The 19688-nt window shown below is 38.3% G+C and overlaps 1 protein-coding gene across 1 annotated transcript in view; it reads left to right on the top strand.

The window, feature by feature from the left end:
• The window catches only part of MYO1D (myosin ID), a gene marked incomplete at its 3' end in the record, with an annotated part of 342027 nt that overhangs the window by 138434 nt on the left and 183905 nt on the right, over positions 1-19688 (top strand). The window contains exons 15-16 of the mRNA XM_079726329.1: positions 6611-6777; positions 16272-16479. Coding sequence (XP_079582455.1) covers positions 6611-6777; positions 16272-16479 — 375 coding nt within the window. The remainder of the gene's footprint in view (positions 1-6610; positions 6778-16271; positions 16480-19688) is intronic.

The following is a 19688-nucleotide window of genomic DNA, read 5'->3' as shown; positions in this document are numbered from 1 at the left end:
TGGCCACTGAGCCTGCGCGTCCGGAGCCTGTGCTCCGTAACGGGAGAGGCCACAACAGTGAGAGGCCTGCGTACCGCAAAAAAAAAAAAAAAAAAGACACATTAAGAGACATGGAAGATAAAATGAAAAGGTCTAACATGCATCTAACCAGAGGCAAACAAGGAGAGGAGAGAATGGTTAGAACAATAGAAGGAAAAGAAAAAAGAATTTCAAGAATGATGAAAGACACCACTCTACAGGATCAGGAAGTCCAGTGTATCCCGAGCTGGAAAAATTAAAAGAAATCTGCTCCCAAGCACCTAGTGAAACCCCAGAATACCAAAGACGAAGAAAATACCTTAAAAGCAGATTAGCTTTGAAGAGAAAATAACTAAACCACAATTCTATACCAAGAGAATTTATATTTTTCAAGAACAGAGACACAACAAAGAATCTTTCTGAAAAAAACAGAGAGTTAGAACCACAGTAAAGGAAATTCTAAAAGATATATGTCAGATAGGAGGATGTCTGATTACTGAATGAAAGTCTGAAATGCAAAATGAAGAGCAAAGAAATTGGTAAATATGTGGATGCATAAAAATAAGCTGACTCTGTAAAATAATATTTTATTGGATTAAAAATACAGGTTAGGGGCTTCCCTGGTGGCGCAGTGGTTGGGAGTCCGCCTGCCGATGCAGGGGACGCGGGTTCGTGCCCCGGTCTGGGAGGATCCCACGTGCCGCGGAGCGGCTGGGCCCGTGGGCCATGGCCGCTGAGCCTGCGCGTCCGGAGCCTGTGCTCCGCAACGGGAGAGGCCACAGCACTGAGAGGCCTGCATACTGCAAAAAAAAAAAAAAAAAAAAAAAAAAAAATACAGGTTAGAGCTAAGTAGCACAACAACAATAGCATATAAATTGGAAGGGTGGGTGATTATAATTCAACTGTTTAAGGTCCTTGGTTTTTCAGGAAAAGGATAAAAGTATTGGTTATATATATATAACCAATACCAAAAGTATTGGTTATATATATATATATATCTCATGAGTTATAAATACATATAAAATTTTCTAGTGTAGTCATTGAAAGAATAGAAATGAGTTTATAACTTCCAAACTAGTGGTTGGGGGTGGGGGAAGCCAGAATGAGAAAAAAAATCATTAGTCCTAAAAAACATAGGAAAGAGGAGACCAAATAACATAGGAAAGCTGGGACAAATAAAGATGGTAGAAATAAATCCACATATATTAGTAATTACAGTGAATATAAATGGAGAAAAATTATCAAATCAGATTAAAGAAAAAGAATACAGATATATTGCCACTTATTAATGACATCTAATCATAACAGAAAAGTTGAAAGTTTACATTTAAAAAGATACATCAGGCAAATTCTGACATTCTGGAACCTTAATCCAATTTCAGGACCTGTAGTGGCTCAGCAGTGAGCTGCCTCCCATCCCTGAAAGTGCCAGACTATTTTCCATTCACCTTTAACTCCCAAGTTTAGCTCTTCAGGATTCCAGACCAAAGTGTAGTTCTGCATCCAAGGTCTCAGGTTCCAGCTTTCATCCCCTGAACCCCACAGGCTGTCAGCAGCTGTGCTCAGCCTCACGGCTGCCTCTCCAGATCGACGGTTGCCTCTAAGACAAAAGCAGCCCTGAAGGCTGGCTTCACCCCTCTGGACTTTAGTCTTGCTCTCATCTTGGCTATGTTATCAGCTCTCGATGCATTGAGATTTCTCCCCACTCCCCATATTTTGTGTAGCACTTTTTTTCAGTGACTTTCTCAGGAAGGTTGATATGAATGGCCTAGTCCTGCATCACCAGAAGTGCATTTTCTCAGAGTCCACACAGTGGTTTTGTTTTGTTTTGTTTCGCTTTTAAATTATTTATTTATTTATTTTATTGACATACAATTGACATACAACAGTATATCACTTTCAGATGTACCACATAATGATTCAGTATTTGTATATTTTGCAAAATGATCACCACAATAAGTCTAATTAACATCCATCACCATGCACAGTTACACTTTTTTTCCCTGTGATGAGAACTTTTAAGATTTACTCTCTCAGCAGCTTTCAAGTATACAATACAGTATTTTTTTTTTTTTTTTTTTTTTTGCATTACGTGGGCTTCTCACTGCTGTGGCCTCTCCCGTTGCGGAGCACAGGCTCTGGACGCGCAGGCCCAGCAGCCATGGCTCACGGGCCTAGCCGCTCCGCAGCATGTGGGATCTTCCCAGACCGGGGCACGAACCCGTGTCCCCTGCATCGGCAGGCGGACTCTCAACCACTGCGCCACCAGGGAAGCCCTACAATACAGTATTATTAACTATAGCACACAGTGTTTTTAAATGCATGTCTTATCGCCACTAGATTATAAGTCTTTTGAATCTAAAGATTGACTTCTACTAATTTTATACACTTCCTGATACCTCATAAAGCACTCTGAACAGTCAGTAAATTATTAAATGAACTTGAATTTGCTTTTGACTCTATTTGATACTGTTCAACACATGTTAAATATCAATAGATGAATATCTATCTAAATCAGGTATCTTCTGCCTAATACATATACTGATTAGTGTACTTTGGCAAAGGATGTTTTTCACAAAAATATAGAGAGAAACAGGTTTGTAAGTGCAAAATAATAAGATCACTATCAACTTTGGGAATTTAACCTTAATAAGACACAGAATTTGTCAAATTTAGGATTTCTTAGGTTGAGTCAATCTGGATGTTTACAAAGGAGAGAGGAGGCGGTGTTTATAAATTGAAACAGAATGCTGATTAAATATAGAGAAAGTATTTCCACTGGCTTCCTTATCTGAAGGTTTTTATGTTACTAACCAGGATGAAAGGGCATTCCCCCACCCCTTAGCTGGTCATGAAGTGTCTATTCCAGTGTTACCACTTCCTGTGCATAATCAGTCAATACTGGTAAAACTCCATTCAACTGGTTTCTGTTTAGTAAAGTTACTTATACTACTCAAATGTTACCTTACACTAAGATTGCTTTGCCCACATGATTGTATAAATTGTTGAGTTCAAAATATTTTCTAATTCATACTGTAATTTTCTTTTGGACCCGAGGGTAATTTAGAAGTATATTTCTTAATTTCCAATCGTATAAGATTTTCTAATTATCTTCTTGCTCTTGATTTCTAGCTTAATCTCATTTGATCAGGGGATAGACTCTGTGTGATTTCAGTCCTTAGAAATTTGTGAAGTTTTCTTTATATGTTTTGTTTATGTGTTAAAATTATTTGCATTTAATATTCTGTACACATCCATTAGCTTGCTAGTCATATTATTATTGTCCAATGTTTCTGCATTCTTACTAATTACTTTGTTTTGTCAGTGCTGAAATGTGTGATAAAACCTACTTTGATTCTGAACTTGTCTACTTCTTGTTGTACCTTCCATTTTTGCTTTAAATATTTTGAGAATTTATTAGGCTTATTCAAGTTAGAACTGTTATATCTTCCTAGTGTTTGAGTCATTTATCATTATGAAATGTCTTTATATTGCTTTTTTGCCTTAAAGTCAGCTTTGCATGAATAAAAAAGTTAAAAGCAGCTTTTCTCTTGGCCAGGGCTTGCATGGTCTATCCTTTTCCACCCTTTTACTTTCAACCTTTCCATATCCTTATGTTTCAAGTTTGTCCCTCATAAATAGCATATAGTTAGTTTTGTTGTTTATCCCTTCTGACCATCTTTGTCTTTCAAATAAATCATTTAGTTCATTTATTCTTTTTTTTAATAAGTTTATTTTATTTATTTTTGGCTGCGTTGGATCTTTGTTGCTGTGTGCAGGCTTTCTCTAGTTGGGGCGAGCGGGGGCTACTCTTTGTTGCGGTGCGCGGGCTTCTCATTGCGGTGGCTTCTCTTGTTGCGGAGCACGGGCTCTAGGCGTGCGGGCTTCAGTTGTTGTGGCTCGCGGGCTCTAGAGCGCAGGCTCAGTAGTTGTGGCGCACGGGCTTAGTTGCTCCACACATGTGGGATCTTCCTAGACCAGGGCTCGAACCCATGTCCCCTACGTTGGCAGGCGGATTCTTAACCACTGTGCCACCAGGGAAGCCCAGTTCATTTACTCTTAACGTAGCTACCATATGTTGTATTTAAATCAACCATCTCATTAGTGCTTTCTGTTTGTCTCTCCTATATTTCTTTTTCTTTACTTCCTAACCTTTTTGATTGATTACTGTGGGCAAAAGGTAAACAAAATTCTATTCCTTCTGCTTGATAACCTCAGTTAAATTTCTAGCTCTGTTCTCCTGTTAACCTAGTATAATGTATATCAACTATATTACTAGGCAACATCACTTAAGATAAAAATTACCCCTATTGGTAAATTGCACCTGTACTGGGAGAATGATAATTGTCTGGTGGGGATGACGTACTTTTGGCTTCCTGAGTGTGATGACTCATGTATTAGGCATGTCCCTTTCAAGGACCCTGGAAGCTATGTCTTTAGCGTTGTTACAAGAGATATTGAATCCTATGGGCCATGAGGCTTTTAAACCAAGGGTACTTCCCACATCTGTCTGATATGGACCTCATCTTATTGTGCCCAAGCTATTACCTGACTGCGGTATGGGCTGCTGCACGACCTTGACGTGCCTGCTGGCAGACCATGTTCTTGTCCTCCTGGGTAGACTCCTGCCAAGTGCGGGCTGTAAGTCTTTTGAGTCAGAATGTTTAGTTAAACCTAGGGAGGCATCCTTTCCTTGCACTACCGCCCCCCCCCACCACTACCACTCAGTATTGCAATGATTTTTTATTACTACATTTATTCGTGTTATTATTTTGGAAGATTTACATTATAATATTGTTTTGGTGATTACTCAAGTTATTACAATGTCATTCTGGATTATAGAAATCTAATCTTATTTGGTGCTTTTACCTCCTTCCTGGACAATGCAAGGTCCATAAAACATCTTAATTCCATTTGTCTTCCTCCCAGCTTATGTGCTCTTTTGGTCATGTCCTTATAAATATTTTATTTATTTATTTATTTGTTTGTTTGTTTGTTTATTTATTTATTTATATAAAGCCAGTAAGATGATGACTCATCATCATCATTATTATTACTACTAGGTATAGTCAATATCTGTTTAGATTTACTCATTTATTACTTCTTTTTTCCTCTTTCTATATCACTGAGCTTCCTCTTGGACCATTCTTCTTCTGCCTGAACTTCATCCTGTTATATCTGAGGCCTGATGTTGACAAATTCTGAAAATATTTTATGCTGTTTTCCTTCTTGAAGAATATTTTTGCTGGGTGTAAAATGCTACGTTGGCAGTTCTTTAAGCATTTCAAAGACAATACTCATTTGTCTCCTGGATTCCATATTTTCTTTTGAGAAGTCCGCTGTCAGTCTATTTGTTGCTCCTTTAGGTCGTCAGCCTTTTTTCTTCTGGCTACCCTTCTTTGGTTTTCGGACGTTTAACTGATGTCCCTAGGTGTAAACTTTTCTTTTTAAATCTTGCTTGCCGTTTGTAGGACTTCTTCAGTTTGTTACAGCTTACTTGTTTTTCATCAGTTTTACAAAGTTCTTGGCTATGAGCTCTTCAAATATTGCTCCTACCCCTTTTGTCTCCTCCCTTTGGGACTCCAGTTACTTAGACCACTTCACGGTGTCTTCTGTGCCTCTTAACCCCTCTTCTTTATTTTCCATCTCCATGAGCCATTCTGGGAAAATTCTTCTCACCTTCCTTCTAGTTCACTAATTTTTTTCTTCACCAATTTCTAATCTACTCTCCTACTGATCTGCTGAGTTCTTAATTTCCATTGTTGTATTTTTAAGCCCCAGGTTTTCCACTTGGTTTGGTTCTTTTTTGTAGTTTCTGGTTCTCTAAAAAAATTCTCAATATTGTCTTTTGTCATCTTGAACATGCTAAGCATAGTTGTTTTAATATTTCTATCTGATAACTCCAATATCTGGACCCTTACAGATCTTTTTATTTTGTATGTTGTTTTGCTATTTCTAACTCCTCATATATCTGGTTAACTTTTATTTTGTTCCAAACATTATATTTGCAAAACTGTTTATAGAAATAATTGGAGGGCCAAGTTTATGTCATCTTTCTCTAGGGAAGATTTATCTTTGCTCCTTTTAGGCACATAAAAGCACTGATATTCCGAAGAAGCTATTCCAGTTTGAAGGACTGAAATGATTCAAAGCTGAAAGGAACACTTAGTGTGTACCAGGGCTGTGCCAATTATTTTACATGCTTCAACAATGCATTTTTACCACAGCTTCTGCCTCTTTCTATTAAATTACTCCTTCTGTTACTTTTAATCATGTTTCTGTAAATACACAAAAACTTGATGTTTACATGTCTCAATTGTTTACACCCTAGTTTTATCCCCTTTCTACTATTCCTGATGAGTCCTAAAATATAATAATACAAAATTTTAACTGAATGCCTGAGAATTTCCAGGCATTAAATTGAAGGGAAATTTAAGTTGAAGGGAAAGGAAGAATTTTTTTATAAGTCTGTGCCTGAGAAATGAGAGTCACAGAGCTTAATTTGACACAGCTAACACTAATGACATGTCAATGTCTTTAGTCCAGGATTTTTCTCCAGTGAAGCTTATCATTTGCCGATTCATTTCTTTAGGAACCATATTATGTACGTTGCATCAAACCCAACGACAAGAAATCCCCACAGATCTTTGACGATGAACGCTGCCGGCATCAAGTAGAGTATCTTGGACTCCTGGAAAATGTGAGGGTGCGTCGGGCAGGGTTCGCCTTCCGCCAGACCTATGAGAAGTTTCTTCACAGGTGAGAATAGACTAAACGAGGAAACCTGCTAGCACACTGAGAATTATGGAGTCCTCCCCATGTTTAACCATGCATCAGCTCCTATCAGACAATCTAAATGTTTGTTGAATGAACAGAAGATTTGAGGAAACTGCAACTATGAAAGACCTTCCCAGAATCGGCAGGAGTCCCCTTGAGTCTGTGGTTTACGGACCATGGGGAAAAATTTTTTTCTTCATGGGGAAAATGGGGGCATGTAGTATAGGAGAAAAAACAAGGATGTGGAGTCACAGCTGGGTTGGAATCCTGGCTATGCTACTCATTTGCTGCACGACCTTGAGCTAGAAATTTAACTTCTTTGATTCTCCTTCTGCATCTATAAAATGAGTATAGTAACATTACCTCATAAGCCTTTTGTTGTGAGGATTAAATTAACCAAAGTAAAAAGGCTAGGTGCCTGGCACGTAATAAATGTTCAATTAATGCTGCTTAGCATTACCGATATTGCTAACTATAATAATAACAAAATATTAAGTAGTTAATCATGGAGGCCCTAAAATTAGTCTACCTGATTGAATCCTGGCTTTGCCATTTCTTAGCTTTTTGACCTTAGGCAAATCAAATAACCTTCCCATGCCTCAGGTTCCTATGTATAAAATGGTGGAAATTAATTAATTTTTTTAAATGGGAATAATAATGGTAACTACCTGGTAGGGCTGTAGGGGGATGAAGTAATCTATCTGAAGTACTTAGAATGGTACCTGGCATATAGTAATCACTCAATAAATGTAAGGTATCATTGCTATTGTTATTTATTGTTACTAACAATAATGATAGTTGACACCTGATATCATAAAAATAGTGCTTTAAATTCCATCTATTCATCTATTTTAAAATATTTATTGAGCATTTCCTATGTTGTAGATTGCAGAGTCCACAAAATATGAATAAACAAATACATAAAATATTGATTGGTGGGCTTCCCTGGTGGCGCAGTGGTTGAGAGTCCGCCTGCCGATGCAGGGCACACGGGTTCGTGTCCCAGTCTGGGAAGATCCCATATGCCGCGGAGCAGCTGGGCCCGTGAGCCATGGCCGCTGAGCCTGCGCGTCCGGAGCCCGTGTTCCGCAACGGGAGAGGCCACAACAGTGAGAGGCCCGCGTACCGCAAAAAAAAAAAAAAAAAAAAAATTGATTGGTGAGAAGAGTCTCTAAGGAGATAATAATGACAGGAAGGGGTCAGCCATACAAAGGTCAAAGAAAGGAGCAGGTGGAGCAGAGGAAACAGTGGAGCAAAGTCTCTCTTGCAATAATAAGTGGTGTTTCAGGTACCAGACATCGTCCAGTGTGGTTGGAGGATGCTGAGTGACAGGGCAGTGGTGTAGCGTGAGATCAGAGATGGACATAGGCCAGATCATGTTGAATGTTGTAATCCAGACTAAACAGTTTAGATTTTGGCTAAGCGTGGTAGAAAACCACTGGTGGATTTTATGCAGGGAGCAACCCAATCTTATGGATGTCTTAAGATATCACTGGGGCTGCTGTGTGAATAGGAAGCAAGGAGACATTTAGAGATGCTATTGCAGGAATCCAGGAGAGGCAGCTCAACGAGAGTGCCTTGAACAAGGAATTATTGTAGATCCAAGAGTAGTGGACTGATTCAGGGTATGTTTTGTGGAAAGGTGGACTAGACTTGCTCATGGATTGGCGTGATGAGAGAATAGTAGAGAGGGATGATGGATAACAAGTAGATTCTGGCTGGAGCATCTGGGTAAGCATGGTACCATTTGGTGAGGTGAGAAAGATTGGGGAAGAGAAGTTTGAGGAGGAGGACATGAAACTGAGGCAAAGATGGAATCAAGATTGTCTCCTGACTGTGTTAGGTTTGAAATGGCTACTGAATGTCTAGGTAGAAATACTAAGTAAGTTATTAGCCATACAAATCTGGAGTTCTGGGAAGAGTCCAGGCTGGAAATAGAAACTTTGGAGTTATTGGTATACAGATTGTATATAAAGTCTTGGAACTGGATAGAAAAGAGGAGGAGGCCCATGCCAACATTTAGGTTTGTGGTCTGACATGAAAGAACGAGCAAAGAGAAGAGAAGAAGCAACCAAGAAGATAGAAGAAATATCAGAAGAGGGTTATGTCACAGAAGCCAAGAGAAGATGGCATTTCAAGAAGAAAAGTACAGTTATCATATTAAATGTTGCTGTGCCATCAAGTAAGATAAAAACAGAAGCTTAACCATTAGACAAGGCAACATAGAAGTCAAAGGAGAAAAGGCTGGACAGAGCCCCATTTGAGCAGGATGGGGAAGTGAAGTGAGAAGTTGGATGTCTCTGGACAACTCAAGAATGTGTACTATGAATGAGAGCAGAGAAAAATAGAAGCAGCAGCCAGAGTGGAATGTGAGGTCAAGGAGATACTAGAAAATGTTTCTATGCAGGTGGGGATGATTCAGAACAGAGGGAGAAACCAGCGACACAGGAGGGAGGGAGATAATTGTAATAATAACATCCTTGAGAAGGCAAGGAATGAAATCCCAAGCACAAGTGGAAGGTTTGTCAGCTTTAAATGGGAACGGAGGCTTCACCCTTAGCAACAGGATGAAAGGCAGAGAATATGAATACAGATGCAGGAAGCCTCGAAGCTTGGCTGATGGCAAAGATGAAGATGTTCCTATCTGATTGCTTCCATTTCCTCAATAAAGTATGAGGCAAGGTCATGAGCTGAGAGTGAAGATTAGGAGATGTGGCGTAGGAGGTTGGAGGAGAAATGAAAATACTCATTTTGGAGAGTGGAAAAGCATAGGTGTGTATGGTAGTTTTGCTGCTAGGAAGATCTGAGCGCCCACTTGACATTTGAGGTTATAAGTGTACAGTGACACCACCGAGCACTGTCTGTTGTTCTCCACCAGTGTTCAGCTACTTGTGTGAAGAAGTGAAAGGGATTTACACTAATTGGAGATTCTTGGAATGAATAAAACTTTATAGCAGAATAGCCTAGAAAATTGAAAGTTTTATATTGATCAAAAGGTTTTGCTCAAAACTGATCATTTTCCTTATCGAAATCATACTGTTCTTTAAATTTGGGTTTTTTTAAATTGAGGCTGTAGAGTAGGAGTGTTGTCATGAGTAGAGATGTGTTCATTCTGAGTCTTGACTTCAAACAGTGTCAAATTATATTAATAGGAAGATTGTTAGTCCCTTGTCATTACTCAGAATTCTAGCAGTTACTCAATTGTAGTATTGATTTTTGTGTTGTCACGTATATAAGATCAGCAGAAGTTAAGTATTAGAATGAACAGGGTGGGAATGGGTAACTATAGGATGGGACTGAACTAAAAGTATATTTACCTAAAATATATATTTATCTAACTAAAAATATATTATCATGACACCATGATAATAGAAGCCATGGAAAGAAGTTGAAATAAGAGAATAAGCAAGCTTGATTTGAAGGGGACAAGGACTTTTGCAAGTGCATATCCTCACTCTTAATCTCTTTATGCACCTATTTTACTTTCAACTCAAGATGTTTGGTGTGTTTTTTGGCATGAAAGACATGCCCTAAGGATTGGATTCTGTTTTCTAATACTCATGTAAAAATAGAAAAGATTAAAAAGAACCTATGAATTTCAAATATGATGGTCTTAGGAGTACAAGCTTAAATCTCCCATTCCCACTCCAGAACATCCCCCAATAATATAAAATATGTGTATTTAAAGCCACGTTAATGCATAGCCACACTATGGAATCAAAAGGGGGATTCTCAGTGAACCTTAAAGATGTGAATCACTCCTAAATACAATATGAAGCAGACATGAAGACCCAGAAGTAAGCCAAAGTCAGAGTTTTAAGGAAAGACTGCCTTGTGAGGCTTGAGCTGACATTCAGGAAGCATTTCAGCTACTGTGCTGGAGTTTACCCAGCTGCCGCACCGGGAGGTTAATGGCCAGTGCAAGTAACCACCTCAGCAACTGTAACGGAGACATCATAGGTATATTGGCCAAGACTCAGGAAGCAAAAGTAGCCACCTAACAAGAGGCCAACAAAGGCCAAGATGTACACGTACATAGAAGGACTCTGGGAAAGGAGACGAGATAACAGTCAAACATCTGAGAAAGGCCAGACCAGTGAAAAAGAGACAATAAGCTCAACAAATAAAAAACCTCACCCCCAAGGGACCAGAGCAAGGAGTGAAAGACATTAGAATAAACCTATTTCATATTCTCCAAGAGGTAAAGGAGAGAATTATGGTCCTAAAATAGGAGTACAAAGTTAGAAACAAGAACAGGTAGTTATTAAAAAGAACTAATTAGAGATTTAGAAAATGAAAACCAGATCAAGCACAATGAGAGAGTGAATTGTCCATCAATAGAAGGAGTCAGCAATTTGTAGTGTAATCATACAATGGTTACTAATCAGCATTAAAGAGAATGAACGGCTAATACAGCAACAACATGGATGAATAAAACATGCTGAAAAGGAGTTGCCAAAGAGTAATTTCTTGATGCTGCCATTTACATGAAGTTTAAGAACAGATAGAAATCAGAGCAGTGCTTTGCTCTGGGTTGGGGGTTGACTGGAAGTGGGGGGGAAGGGCAGTGGGGGAACTCTTTGAGATTATGGAGATGATCTGTATCTCGATTGGCATGTCAGTTCCATGGGTGTACACATTTTTCAAACTTACTGATTCGTGTTCTTCAATGTGTGCATTTTACTGTACATAAAGTTTACCACAATTAGAAAAATTTTTTTCTTAACTTCTTTTAAACAACTTAGTGAGCTAGAAGATCAAGCTGAAGACTTCTTCCAGACCTCATCACAAAGAAAAAGAGATGGGAAGTACTAAAGAAAGGTCAAGCCGCATATAAGGTTGATCCAGGAGGGCCAAAAGCCATCTAACTGGAGCTCCAGGAGGAAAGAAGAGTCTAGGGGTCAGAATGAAAGAATACACTGAGTGTAAAACATATGAAGTTTTTTAATGAAACTTAAGGACATTATGTTCACTTTCAGAATGTTAGACATAAATAAAAATGCTTAGAGCTCCCAAGAAGAAAGGCAAACTACCTATGAGGGAATGAGACTCATACTGACATCAGACTTCTCATTAGCAACAGTCAGTGTAAACAGACAAACGAGCAGTATCTTCATAGTGAAGGGGAATGAAGTTTATGCTTAGAATTTTATTCCATGCCAAGTTATCATTCAAGAGTGTGGGCAAAATAAAAACGTGTTCTGACATATATAGGCTCAGAAAGTTTACTATTCTGAGAGGGTCATAGACCCTCTGAAAAATCTCTAGAGGATATACTTAGCAAAAAAGGAGAATAAATGCAGGAGGAAAATATGGCATGCAAAAAAGCAACATTGAACAAATAAGTAGGTACAACTTTTTGTGAAATCTGAACAAGTATTGATTGTAAGGGGGAAAAAGAAGTCTGTAGTAGTCATTTGCAACAAAAATTAAAATAGTAGTGAGAAATATAGAGAAGTAAAGACTTTTGTACTCCTTATGGGAAGAATATAGATGTTAATTAACTAGACAGGAAAAAGTATGTATTTTTACATAAATAAATTTTTACATATTTAATTTTTCAGAATGATAATAATAATAGTGCTGACATTGTGAAGTGCTCACACCATATGTACCCGGCACTGTTTTAAACAGTCTGCATGTAGTCTGTCCCTAAAGCTGACAGCCAGATGAGGAGTGTGTGTTACCCCCATTTTATGCAGATGAGGAAACCCAGACACACAAAGGTTAAGGAACTTGCCTCAGGTCACGGAGCCAAGTAGTGGTGTAGCCGTGTCTGAACTCAGGCAGTTGGCTCCTAAACCTATCGTCTTTAACAGTGCACCGCCTCACAACTGAATGTGCGGCTTTATCAGAGGAAGGAATAAAATGGCATAAAGAAAACTCAGTCTGCCCAAGAGAAAATAGGGTAAAAAGCAACAAAGAGAAAGCACAACTAATAGAAAACATTAAATGAGAAGTTGAGAAAATTGAAGCATATTAATAATCACAATAAAAGTGTCAAACTTGCCCTTTAAAAGACAGAATTGTGGAAAGACTGAAGCCTCTCCAGTTGATGACTATCTAAGTCGAGATTAGGTCCTCTCTACTAGAGTCATCTAGGAAGAGTGCTGGGTGAGATGGTGGGATGTGCATCTGGGAAGATGGTCTATCCCTCCTCTGCAGGCTGTGTTTATCTGCCACTTTACATAAAATGAGTTTGTTCACATTGAAAAATTGACATTTAATTTTAATGTCATACTGATTGAACTAATTAACAGTGGGACATGGGGTAGGATGGAAGGTGTGTAGGACATTGGATGAATGTTTTCAGTCTTGGTGGGAGAAAAAGTAATATTTTCTGCAATGAGTTTGTGCTTTTAGATTCTGCAGATTTTTTTGTAAGCTAGCTTTGAACCTAAATTTCTACTTGTCACTTTCATTTTCATTCTTTTATTGAAAAAGAGAAGGATTTTAAATGTACCGATAACCTTAAAAGCTGCTAAAGTTTTTCAGGGAGGTAAAACTAGTTGTCAGAAAGCAGATGAATTTAGCTTTTTAATTTGCAGGTTCAGGATGCTGGTTTGCTGAAGAACTTGGGGCATGCCCTTGACCGTCAGGAAGAAAAGAAGGGCACTGTTAACCCTGATGTGTTAGCTGAGCAGTGCGGCAGGAGGATTGCTTCTAGTTTTTGCAACATGCCTAAAACTTTAAACAAATACCATTACTCCCTGTTGACTCTTATTCTATCGATAGTTATGTAATGAATTTGGAAGTTTTTAGATTTTATTTCCTTTTTTCACGTGACGTTGCTTAACATTACCTTTCTCTTCATATCAGAACTCTTTGGTTTCTGTTTCTGTCTCTATCTGGCAAGTGACTAGACTTTTAAATGTATTTTCTTCCATTCTTTCATTCAGTAGATATCTCGTTCCTCATTGTATGGTGGACAGCACCATAGGCACATGGCATATAGTGGGGAACAAAACAAAATTCCTGCCTTCGTGGTACCCATAGACTGACATTCAACAGACAGACACACCAATCAATATGATTACAAACTGTGATGAATGGTGTGAGGAAAAGAAACCCATCTGGCTGCCCTAGAGAGGAATAATGGGGGTGAGGGTTGATGGTTGATGAAGGAAAATCAAAAGAAGACTATGAGGAGTCTCAGCCTTTCAAAGAGTAGATTAAAAAGCATTCCAGGCAATGGGAACAGCATATGCAAAGTCTCCAAAGCAAGAAAGAGGCCACCACATTACAGGACCCTAAAGAAGGCCAAGGCCACTGGAGGAGAATAATGAAAGGAGAGCAGTAAAAGATAAAAGTGATGTGAGGCTCTTTGGAATACTATTCTGGCTGCTAAATATGCAGAGTGGATAGAAGAGGAAATGGAAAACAGGTTAGGAGTCTGTTGTAGTAAACTTGATGGTGGCTTATGTTAGGATTGTAGCAGTAAAGCTGAGAATAGTTGACTTTTAAATATATTTTGGAGGTGGAGTCAATAGACTGGATGATGGATGAGAAGGAATGATAGAGAAGAGAAGGGATCAAATATGACTCCCAGGGTTCTGGCTTTAGTAACTGAGGACATTGAGATAGGAAGGACTGAAAGAGGAACTTAAGATACCGTTAGGTCTGTATAGGCATTGGATATGTGAGTCTGAAGCTCAGAACTGAGAACTGGGCTTGGGATAATAAATGCATGAGTTGAAAAATAAAGTGGGTGGAATAGATGAAGCGATGGGGGAGGTTGTACATAGAGAGAAGAGGGCCTGATATGAGCTCTGGGGCACTCCAACATTTGGGGGTCCAGTAATGAGGAGTTGCCGGAAAATGAGATTGAGAAGAGATATCCAGAGAGACAGAAGGAAGCTAGGGAGAGTGTGCTGTTGTGGAAGCTAAGATGGAAATGAGGAAAAGAGAGCGACATCAAGAAGGGATCAGATGCCCCTTAGATACATAGTATCTTAACCAGAAATGTGTAAAGCCCTAGGAGGAAAACATGAAGACTCCTGAAAGGCACGAAAGTAGACTTGAACTAATGGAATGATATCCCTTGTTCTTGGATAGGACAACTCAACATCATAGCTAAATTTAATGAATTTAACATGGGAACCCAATAAAAATACCAGAAAGGATTCATTTGTTTTGTGATTGTTTTTCCCTGGAACTATGCAAATTGATTCTAAAGTTCATATAGAAAATTGAACACATGGGAATATCTAGAAATACCTTTAAAAAGGAAAAGAAGGAGAAAAGACCACCAGGTATTAAAATGTACTTATAACATCTATAATTAAAAATTTGCAGTACTGATCGGGCAGAGGCCCAGACAAAGCAATGAAACAGACCAGAAAGCCCAGAAATGAACTGAAGTGCATGTGAAAATTTAGCATATGATAAAATGGCATATTAAATCAGAGGGAGAAAGACAGACATTTTAGTAAATAATATCGGAAATAGCCTTTTGTCAAAAGTTGGATCTGTATCATATGGATCCATATCAAAATAAACTCCAAATGGATCAGAGATCTAAATGTAAAATATGAAAACATATAAGTACTAGAAGAACCCATAGGTGAATTACTCTGTAACCTGAATGTGAGGAAAGCCTTTCTCACTATGACTTAAAATTCAGATGCAGTATGTGAAAAACATTACTAAATTTGACTACGTGTATTAAACAACTTTGCACCAAGGGTGGAGGAAAAGCACTGCAGTAGGCAGCCTTCTAAGCTGGTCCCAGTGATCCCCACCTACTGGTATTCATGCCTGTGTAATCCCCTTCCTGTGAGTGTGGGCTGGCCCTAGTGAACTGCTTCTAGCAAAATGAAATATGTCAAAAGTGATGGGATGTCGCTCGTGAGACTAGGCTACAAAAGGCTGAGACAGTCTTGCTCACGGTCACCCTCACGAAGAAGCTGGTGTGTAGTACACTAACCTATGAGAGGGCCACGTATTGAGGAACTGTTGGCTGCTTGTATGTAGAATTGCAAATGATCTGTGTATTGACCTTATGTGCAGAACTGTGCTTAGTTTTCTTTCAGTGATGATAGTTTATCTGAAGATCTGCTTGATGTCCTTTGAAGCGAGTCATATTGTTCATAAGTGATGTTTTGTTCCTTCCCCAGTCATTTACCAGTTCAAAAACCCATGATAGAGGCATCCCTTTCTTGTTTCTGTTTGTAAAGACAATGCTTCCAAGGTTGCCACATTACAAATAATATTTGCTGCAAGTTTTTGGCAAACAGCTTTTATTAAATTAAGGAATACCCTTCTAATCCTTGTTTAGTGAGTGTTGTATTTTATTGAAGCCTTTTTCTATGACTTTTATCAGGCTAATGAAATCATCCCTATTCCTAGTTTGCTAAGAAGTTTTTTTTCTTTCTTTCTATGAAGCATCTTGCATTTTATTGGATAGCTTTTCTGCATCTATTGATACCACATGGTTTTTCTCCCTTAATCCGTGCCCTGTTCTTTTTTTCATCCAGGTACAAAATGATCTCTGAATTCACCTGGCCCAACCATGACCTCCCTTCAGACAAAGAGGCTGTCAAGAAACTGATTAAACATTGTGGCTTTCAGGATGATGTAGCTTATGGGAAGACCAAAATTTTCATTCGAACACCCCAAACATTGTTTACCTTGGAAGAGCTCCGTGCCCGGATGCTCGTAAGGATTGTCCTCTTTCTACAAAAGGTAATTTAATATTTTATATATAAGGATAAGGCCTTACTTTTATGTTCTTAAAGATGAGTTGAATGTTTTCTTTGATTCAAGAAATGTTCACGATGGTATATTTTTTGCAACTATGCATATCATAAGAATGTTTTCCGTTGCCTCCACACATGGAAAACTTACTGCACTGCGTGAACTCAAAATTATTTTATCCTCAAAACTCTGAAGCTATTTTGTCTTCTGGTATTTAGAATCAGAGACATGTCTGAAGCAGTCTGGTTTTTGTCTCTTGCAGTTAACTGAGTTGTTTCCCTCAGCTTAACTGCTTAAAGGACTTTTTCTATCTTATAATTTAAAAGCTTGGCCAGCCTTTATGAGACCACCTCCCTCACCCATCACGACCCACCGCCAGCACTTGCCAAGGTGTGCGGTGCTGACTCAGCGGTCCTCATGAGACCATGGTACCTGTCATCACTGATCTGTGCAGGGCCCCTTCTCATTTCATTCAATCACTCAGGTATTTCTTTTTATCCCTCTTACCCATTTCCATACCTTCTGATTGAACCATTTTAATGTAAAAAAAATTATATATGCATAGACAAAGAAATCGTATTCCTCTAGGAGAATGTCCTTGGGGTATCCATCAGGGGAAAGGTGGCTGGGTCATTGGGTATATGTAGACCTAATTGGCGTAAGTAGTGCCAGGCTCCTCTCCAGAATGTCTGCCAGTTTGCACATCACCAGTTTGTATGTAGAGGTTACTATGTGCCCACATCCTTAGCAGTATCATCCAGGTACCTAAATTGCCAGACTAGTAAGTATAATGATATCTCATTGTTGTTTTACTTCCTATTTCTCTGATTACCATTGAATTTGAGCATCTCATTAAATCCTTGTTTGCTTTTTGGGGTTTCCTATAAACTGCCTGTTCATATCTTTTATCCATTTTTCTACTGTAATTGGTATCATTTTCTTGTTGATTAGCAGGAATTCCTTGACTATTTTAGACATTAATCTCTTATTCACTTTAGATATTATAAATATATTCTATTCTGTCAGCATTCTCATGAACTTTCTAATGTGCTTTGTTGAAGAGAATCCTTAATTTTGACATAATCCAATTCTTTGATTCTTTTTTTTTTTTTTTGCCTTATATTTTGTGCCTTGGAATTTTATTTAAGAGGGCTTTCCTTGTATCTAGGTCACAAAGGTACTATCCTATGTTTTCTTCTATGAACTATATAGTTTTACCTTTCACATTTAGGTCTTTAATCCATTCAGAATCCATCTATGTATGTGGTTCTCTCTAGGAATCCAGTTTCACTTTCTTCTATATGGTGAGCAAGTTTTCTCAATACCATCTAAATACTAAATAATCTGTTCTTTCTCTATTGATTTGTGGTGCCACTTTTATTATGTATGAAGTTCATATATATATATATACACACATACATATATATGTATTCTGTTTCTGAGCGCTCTATTCTGTTCCATTTTTGTATCTGCCTCTTTTCATACTAATGCCACATAGTGTTTATTGTAGTATGTTTTAGTATATGGTAGGATAAGTCCATCTTCTCTACTCTTCTTTATTGAGGTTGATTATTCTATACATAGACCTTTATTCTGTAATATAAATTTTAATCTGTGTTTATTGAGTTCATTAAATTCAACAATACTTTTTATTAGGATTGCATTGAATTTATAGGTTAATTTGAAAGGATTAACATTTTTATAATATTAAATCATCTTAAGAGTATTGAATAGGCTTATTTAAATCATTTTATTGACTTTTAGACTTAGAGAGGTCTTATGAAGTCATAGTTAATGCCTAGATATTTTATTGTTTCTGTAGCTGCTGTGCTTTTATTATTGTGTTTTTATTATATTTTCTATGTGTCAGTGTTGGTATAGAGAAGTAATATTGGCCTATGTTGGTTTAACTGTATCCAGAATGAAACGTTTCTTGATTCATATTTGTTGATTCTATCAGTTTTTCTGGGTAAAAGATTATATCATGCACAGATTATAAAAGTTCCCTTCCAATTGCCAAGATGTTTCTGAGTGTTGGTCTCGTTCATTTATTTTTCCTAGAACTCAGGAAAACTTTTGGAGTGGAATACTAAATTCTGTTTCATCTTAGAACAGTTTCCTTCTATTAATTGTTTTTTTTAATACTGCTTTTACTCCGTTCTGTTTTCTTTCTCGAGACAGCTTGTAAATTTGCAAGGTGAATCTCTGTTTTTTGTCTGCCATAGTAAGTTATTTTCATGCATCTGTTCTTCTGTATACTCAAATCCTCACTTTTGATCTTCCCTACTTACCAGTGGGATTTTTTGTTGTTGCAGGTCCGATACTTTGTCTTTCTTCTTCATACCTATCCAAGACATTGACCAGACTCAGGGCTTGGCCTCTCAGTTTGGTTGGGACAGTCCTGGTTTCTGACTGTGGTCTGTTGTAAATATTAGTAGGAAACCTTTCACTCTCAAAGTGTCCCAGCATGGGTAACAAACGATACAGTAGTCACCCTGCCGTGAACTCACTTTCTTTCCACTTGTTGGCTGGTAGAATCCTCTTCTTAAATCTACATCGGCATTTTGTTTGCTTCTTTCACAATTGTCAGTGTCCCACAGACTTTCACCTGTTGCAGCTCTGTCAGCCAAAGATGGGGCCCACCCTGTCCCTCCCCACCCCAGGGCCCAGCTCTTACAGAAAAGGTTGAATTCCAGATATACACGCCTACTAGGACTCGTCCTTTCTCAGTCCTTTCTACAGCACCTCTGCTTGCTTTCTGGTGAGAAATTACAATTTCTACCTAGAAAAGAGAGATTCTATAAGACAAGGGATGGCTGCTGCAAAAACTATCACCTGCGCCCTGGAGGGAAAGCTATCCAGTCTTCTCTGTGGTGTAGATCTTGCGTTTCTTAACCATAAGGCAGTGAGTAGGGGATGACCTCCCTCTAAATTCTCAGGCAGACCATCCTAGAGTACGATATACATGATCTACTGATTATGTTCTTCGAACCAACTCCACAGGCCATAAAATTAGTGAGAATTTCAGTTTCTGGGACGAGGTCATCGGTCACCTAACTTTCCATGTGACGTGTTTTCAATGTTTCTGTTTCCTTATGGGAATGTAGTGTGACGCTGTAGAGGCAGCATCAGGAGACGCTAATTTAAACAAGACTCCCCAACAATTGATTTTTTTAATTTCCTTTTTAAATAAAAAT

The sequence above is a fragment of the Hyperoodon ampullatus genome (genome assembly GCF_949752795.1).
Source record: "Hyperoodon ampullatus genome assembly, chromosome: 19".
In the NCBI taxonomy this organism is placed as follows: Eukaryota; Metazoa; Chordata; class Mammalia; order Artiodactyla; family Ziphiidae; genus Hyperoodon; species Hyperoodon ampullatus.
The sequence above is the reverse complement of the archived record's forward strand: the minus strand, read 5'-3'. Positions and strand labels throughout refer to the sequence as shown.